Raw genomic sequence first — 6,759 nt, forward strand, 5'->3', positions numbered from 1 at the left:
TATTAGGTCATAAGTTTAAAATATAGGATGTATTGAAAAATAAAATTAACTAAAAATTAATATAACAGCCGTACATTTCAATGAAAATATGGGGATAGTCTCAAAATTGCCCTCAGCTCTGTCGGAGTTAGAATAAAAAGGGATGGAAACTTTCTATTTTAAACTCGGACAAAACAGAGATGCTTGTCTAGGTCCCCACAGTAACAAAGAGATCTTCTGTTGAATCGACAATTAATCTGATGGTTGTATAGTCGTCTCAAATAAAACTGTGAAGGACCTCATGGTTATCGGACCCTGATCTTTTTGAAAAAATATGAAGACTGTTTTAAGACAGCTTTTTTCCATCTAGTAAATTGGTAAAATCAGAAATTTTCTGTTCAAAAATGATAGAAAAAGCACTAAAGAAACTTCAGTTAGAGTAAATATGTGAAATCTTATAGAACCAAAAAAAATGTCATGCTAGCCCCTAAGGTTGTTAAGCAAGGGCTGATTTCATTTTACCGCTAACCCACAAAGCATTAATGGGCTTGCTCCTACCATTTTCGATTTGGCATATACCTAACGAGAGGTACAAGACGCAGGTTTCCTAGAATCTAAGAAAGTGGGTCCATAGAGCCCATTTTATAATGGTCTTAAAATGAGAGAAGACTCATAACTTTAAGTCCTTATGAAGACCCTATCCCTTCAGTAGGTCCAGTGATTAAGTATATCTGGCCCAGGAGTGGGAAGGAAGAAAGTGGAGCAATTGAACCGCCCTTGCTGTCTCTGCCTTGCCGGCCCCTTTCCACTGGGATTCTCTGCCTCGAACCCTATTATAGGGCTGAGTCACTGGCTTACTGGTGCTCTCCCATGCCGTCCCTGGGAGGGGTGCGTCACTTGAGTGGGTTGAGTCAATGACGTGGTCTTCTGTCCGGGTTGGCGCCCTCCGTGGGTTTGTGCGATGGGGGAGATTGTTGTGGGCTATACTCGGCCTTGTCTCAGGATGGTAAGTTGGTGGTTGAAGATATCCCTCTAGTGGTGTGGGGGCTGTGCTTTGGCAAAGTGGGTGGGGTTACATCCTGCCTGTTGGCCCTGACGGGGTATCGTCGGACAGGGCCACAGTGTCTTCCGACCCCACCTGTCTCAGTCTCCAGTATTTATGCTGTAATAGTTTGTGTTGGGGGCTAGGGTCAATCTGCTATATCTGGAGTATCCTGGTGTCCTGTGTGAATTTAAATATGCTCTCTCTAATTCTCTCTCTCTTTCTGTCTCTCTCTCAGAGGACCTGAGCCCTAGGACCATGCCTCAGGTCTACCTGGCCTGATGACTCCTTGCTGTCCCCAGTCCACCTGGTCGGGCTGCTGCTCCAGTTTCAAATGTTCTGCCTGCGGCTATGGAACCCTGACCTGTTCACCGGACGTGCTTGTTGCACCCTCGACAACTACTATGATTATTATTATTTGACCATGCTGGTCATTTATGAACATTTTAACATTTTAACATTTTGACCATGTTCTGTTATAATATCCACCCTGCACACCCAGAAGAGGACTGGCCACCCCTCATAGCCTGGTTCCTCTCTAGGTTTCTTCCTAGGTTTTTGGCCTTTCTAGGGAGTTTTCCTAGGGAGTTTTTCCTAGCCACCGTGCTTCTTTCACATGCTTTGCTTGCTGTTTGGGGTTTTAGGCTGGGTTTCTGTACAGCACTTTGAGAATATCAGCTGATGTACGAAGGGCTATATAAATTTGATTTGATTTGATACTTAAATATATATTAAATGTCTCATTTGTTATTGTTACCCATCTACCAATCACTGCCCTTCTTTTGAGGCTTTCGAAAAGCTCCCTGGTCTTTGCAGTTGAATCTGTGCTTGAAATTCAATACTTGACTGAGGGACCTTACATATGTTGTATGTATGGGGGACAGAGGAAGAGTTAATCATTCAAAAATCACTTCAACCCCTATTATTTCACACAGTGAGTCCATGTAACTTATGGGATTTGTTAAGCCAAATTTGACTTCTGATCTGAACAAAGGGGCTGAATACATATGCAACGACTAGTCGTATATTTTTGTTTTGAATTTGTATTTATCTTTAAAAATATATATTTTTCTTCCACTTTGACATTAATATTTTGCATAGATTTTTGACAAACATGACAATTAAATCCATTTTAATTCCACTTTGTAACATAAAATGTTAAGAAATTGAAGGGTTCTGAATGAACAGTGCTTTCGGAAAGTATTCAGACCCCTTCACTTTTTCCACATTTTGTTACATTATAGCCTTATTCTAAAATGGATTCAATAGTCCCCCCCCATCAATCTACACACAATACCCCATAATGACAAAGCAAAAACACATTTTTAGAAATGTTTGCAAATGTAGAATTTTTTTGTTTGTTTGAAATATCACATTTACATAAGTATTCAGACCCTTTACTCAGTACTTTGTTAAAGCACCTTTGGCAGCAAATGAGGAGGTGGATGTTATTTGCCAAGCAGGCTCTTAAACATCCTAATGTTGAGATGGAATTGTCTATAAGTAAAGCAGAAGCCAAGGGGTTAATAAGAACAGTGGTTGAAAACAAATGGCAAGAGTTGTGAAACAGGGAGAGAAAGGGAAGACACCTGTGAAAGATCTAGGAAAAGGTGGGGGCAGGGAGGTGTGATCATTGTCAGGAGGAGATGGAGACAGTGGAACATGTTTTATTTCAGTTCCAGAAATATGTGAGGGAAAGGGAGCGACTGTTATTCGTTTTGAGGAGTAATGGGGTTGAAAAGCTAGGATTAAGTGAACTGCTAAAGAAATCTTCAGAGGATGTAGTATTTAATTATGTAGTCCGTCTCCTTAGAGACGAGAATATTGGGTAGGATTTAGACCTTCACTGTCTCTGGTCCACACGCCAGTCCAGTTGGTGGAGGTATGCACCTTACTTCTTGTGCGGTTGTGCGAACAGCCCAGTACATCACTTGGGCCAAGCTTCCTGCCATCCAGGACATCTATATCAGGCAGTGTGAAAAAGAAGCCCCGGAAAGTCGTCAAACACTCCAAGCGTCCTGGCCATTGTCCTTTTATTTCAATCTGTGCACTCTTTATGCACACTCACAGCCCCCCCCCACTTCATTATTTTCTCACTCACACATAATATGCACATACATTTATAAAGACTCTACACACCCGTACACCCACTCACATACAAGCTGCTGCTACTCTGTTTATCTTATTGCCTAGTCCTCTTACACCTATACATATCTACCTCCATCAGTCCAGTATCCCTGCACATGTACATTTGGTATTGAATCTGACTTTTTACATTTTTCCTTTTCTTCTTCTCATTTTTTTCTTCGAGTAATACATTGTTATTAATTATTCCATTGTTGGGTTTTTAGTTTGCAAGAAAGGCATTTCACTGTACTTGTGCATATGGCATTAAAACTTGAAACCTAAAGTTGGTTGCCAACCCCCATATAAAATCCACAGAAGAAGAAAGGTTTTCAGGGTTAGAGTAGAGCAGAAGTTGTCATATGCTGAGGCAGGTTAAGAAAGTAGAGGAATGTGGGTCAAAGGGGAGGGATCCTGAGAGGAGTGGTGTAGTAGTAGATCTGTACCAGTACAGAGGTGTAGGCCAACAAGTGGTTATATGTTTCAGTAAGATTGGATTTTAACATTTATAGTAATGGTTATCAACGGTCCTGCAGGGATGGAACGTAAGTTACAGAAAATTTAGGTTGTGGTGGCAGCTGCAGAGAAGTATTTGGGTGTGCGAGACTTGAGATCAGAAAGTGGGTGTGCCATCCTTTCAGTCTGTTGACCTGTGGTAGGACTTAATAGATGAAGGAAAAAGGAAACCGCACACTGCTCTTGATAGTATCACTGATCTTTAATAAGCTTACGTATCGTACGAAGGTCAGAGCTTTTGTGAACATGTTTAATTAGCACCCTTTTGTAGACCTAGCCCCACCCACATCCATTCCACGCATCGAAAGGTGTTGGAGGCGAAGGAAAAACAAACAAGTGCTACCAAATATAACAATATGCATTTCATAAATATTCGAATAACGTGTGTAAATAAGACGTTTTAAACACGTCTGTAAAACCACAATGAGGACATAGCTAGCCTAGGAGGTGGCGGTAATGCAACATTTATTGGATGCCAACCGCCCTTAAACCTCATGGAAGAAGAAGAAGCTATGACAGGCGGGAGGCAGGGGCGCTTCAGTACAGTAGGTGGCGTTAAAGACGTTGGATGTCAGCCGCTGATACACCCCACAGAAGATACTTTTTAGCCAGCTAGTCTGGTACACAGCAGGCGTTAGCGACACCGTGTGCTAGCTAACTACTTTACTATCGTGTCTTACTTTGAATGCACTTTCTAGGCCAAGATACTTTGCAAAACAGCGCGGTAGTTAATGATTTCAACAACAAAAAACGACACAAGTTTGACCCAGTGTACGCACTGCACGCACCTCTCAACAGACGTTTGACAATTCCCCAAAACCGACACACAGGGGTGCTAAAAGCTTGATTTTCCTCACACATCCCCTGGAGTTATACTGTTTTGGCCCCGGGGGCTATTCTCACTCACACACATATATTTTTGTGTTAATGGAGATTGCCGCAAAACACATTTCCCCAGTAGATTCTAATCAAGTTTTCTAAAGCTACTTTGATGGGCAATTCTATCATACACAATATTATATAATACAGTATAACGTTATGATCGTTATAATATGACAATACATTACAGTGCTTGAAAAATAAATAGCATAGGTGCAATCAAATGAACAATATAGCCTCAGCCTTAGACTTCGTTTTTCAAGTATTCTATGACATTAGATATCTAGCCTGGTCGATGTTCAAAGTCTAGTGAACCAACAGGACGCGCAGTCTAGTGAGCCACCTGTGATGTGAAATAAGAAACCTGCATTTGGTCACAGAAAGTGTAGTGGGGAGGGGATAATTAAAAGTGAGTAAGGGGAGAAGCTCGTAGGCGACAGTCACTTTTCAAGACCAGTCTGCAGGTGCTAGACTATCTCTCATCGAATATATATATATTTTTTTAGCATGATGTAACAAAGATTGTTTTCTCAAAGAAAATAAAGTAATTGTAGGGGAATAGCACGGTGGCGTAGCCAGTTTATTTTCAATGTAGCTGGACACGGAATAGTTGCTCTCCATTTTTCAAAGGACAATGATGGACTTCAAATGGACACTAATGAGTAATTAAATGCTATGAAAATAGGGGTGCCTATTCATTTGAAGTATTTCTCATTCATTCATACGCGTTTGGCGCTATAATTATGGATAATATTTTCAGGAGAAAGAGGATATTGAAAACTCTCCTGAGTTTGTCTCTCGTTTTTGCGTCTTTAGTGATGATTTCCAAGTTCAAGCTTGTGGATAACAGCATCAAGGACGACATGGAGGTTAAAAGCATGGGACAGGCCGGTTGGTGTGGACCTGAGTGTGATTTATACAAAGGAAAACGCAGTTTGGGAAACTACTCGCCGCCAGTTATTGGTGATGATTTGGTTGCGCCACGGGTGACCGTCTCCAACACTACAGCGTCTACTTGGGATGTACACGTTATGAACTGCAGTGAAGATTCAGCCGTAAGGAAAAATGATTGGTTTCGACGTTTGGATACGAGGTTCCACCAGTTTGTGTTGCACAGACATTGTCGATATTTCCCAATGTTGATAAACCATCCGGATAAGTGCAGGAATGGAGACGTGCACCTGCTCATGGTGGTGAAATCCGTTATAGAACAGCACGATAGGCGAGAGGCAGTGCGCAATACCTGGGGTAGGGAACAAACAATTGATGGTAAGAGAATAAAAACGCTGTTTCTCCTTGGAAGCCCTACAAATGGCAAAGACACTAAAAACCTTCAAAAGTTGATTGAGTATGAGGACATGATATATGGAGACATTCTCCAATGGGATTTTATGGACACATTTTTCAACCTCACCTTGAAAGAGGTAAATTTTCTGAAATGGTTTGATATTCACTGCTGCAGTGCCAAGTTTATATTCAAAGGGGGATGATGACGTTTTCGTAAATACGAATAACTTGCTGGAACTTATTCGTTTCAAGACTGAGGACCGCAAAGTTCTAAATGTATTTGTTGGGGACACCATCTCCAAAGCCATCCCCATCAGAAACCGCCAGAGCAAATATTACATCCCCAAAGAGTTGTTTGACAGACCGTACCCACCTTATGTTGGTGGTGGTGGGTTTTTAATGTCCTCACAATTAGCTCGGAGACTGTTCGTGGTTTCAGAGGACTTGGAGCTCTATCCGATTGATGATGTATTTTTGGGAATGTGCCTACAGAAGCTACACTTGGCACCTGAGATGCACCCAGGATTTAGGACCTTTGGCATCATGAAACGCAGAGTGAGCCCAATGAACAGCGAACCGTGCTTTTTCAAAAAACCTAATCGTAGTCCATAAACTGAGCCCTCAGGAGCTACTCATGATGTGGAGCGTAGTAGAAAATAAGGAGCTGGTTTGCGCCAAAAGGACTGCACCATGAGTGTCAACCTACAGCTCAAAAAGGACTCAAAGGTTATGCAAAAAATATTGTAAGCTTTTACAATTGAATTGTAATATTTGTATGTAGGCCTAGTAGGGCACTAAAAGATCCAACTAAGAAAGAATGTGAAAACAATCATGCAGTGATTTTTTTTTTTTAAACAAATGTTTATGAATGACATTCTTTCATTATCACCTACCTGTTTGTTAATGTTTTTCTAATGTAGATAGGTAGACCC

The 6,759-nt window shown here is 41.3% G+C and overlaps 1 protein-coding gene across 1 annotated transcript; it reads left to right on the forward strand.

Annotated features, from left to right (window-relative positions):
- Positions 1 to 5,470: 5,470 nt before the first annotated feature.
- On the forward strand, positions 5,471 to 6,536 carry LOC123740219 (UDP-GlcNAc:betaGal beta-1,3-N-acetylglucosaminyltransferase 7-like; the record flags this gene model as incomplete). The annotated part of the gene is given in 3 exon segments (XM_045713991.1): positions 5,471 to 6,018; positions 6,020 to 6,421; positions 6,423 to 6,536. Coding segments are annotated over 3 exon segments (1,049 nt in total), but the record flags the coding sequence as incomplete, so codon positions are not given.
- Positions 6,537 to 6,759: the final 223 nt, after the last annotated feature.

Source organism: Salmo salar, unplaced genomic scaffold, assembly GCF_905237065.1.
Source record: "Salmo salar unplaced genomic scaffold, Ssal_v3.1, whole genome shotgun sequence".
Lineage (NCBI taxonomy): Eukaryota > Metazoa > Chordata > Actinopteri > Salmoniformes > Salmonidae > Salmo > Salmo salar.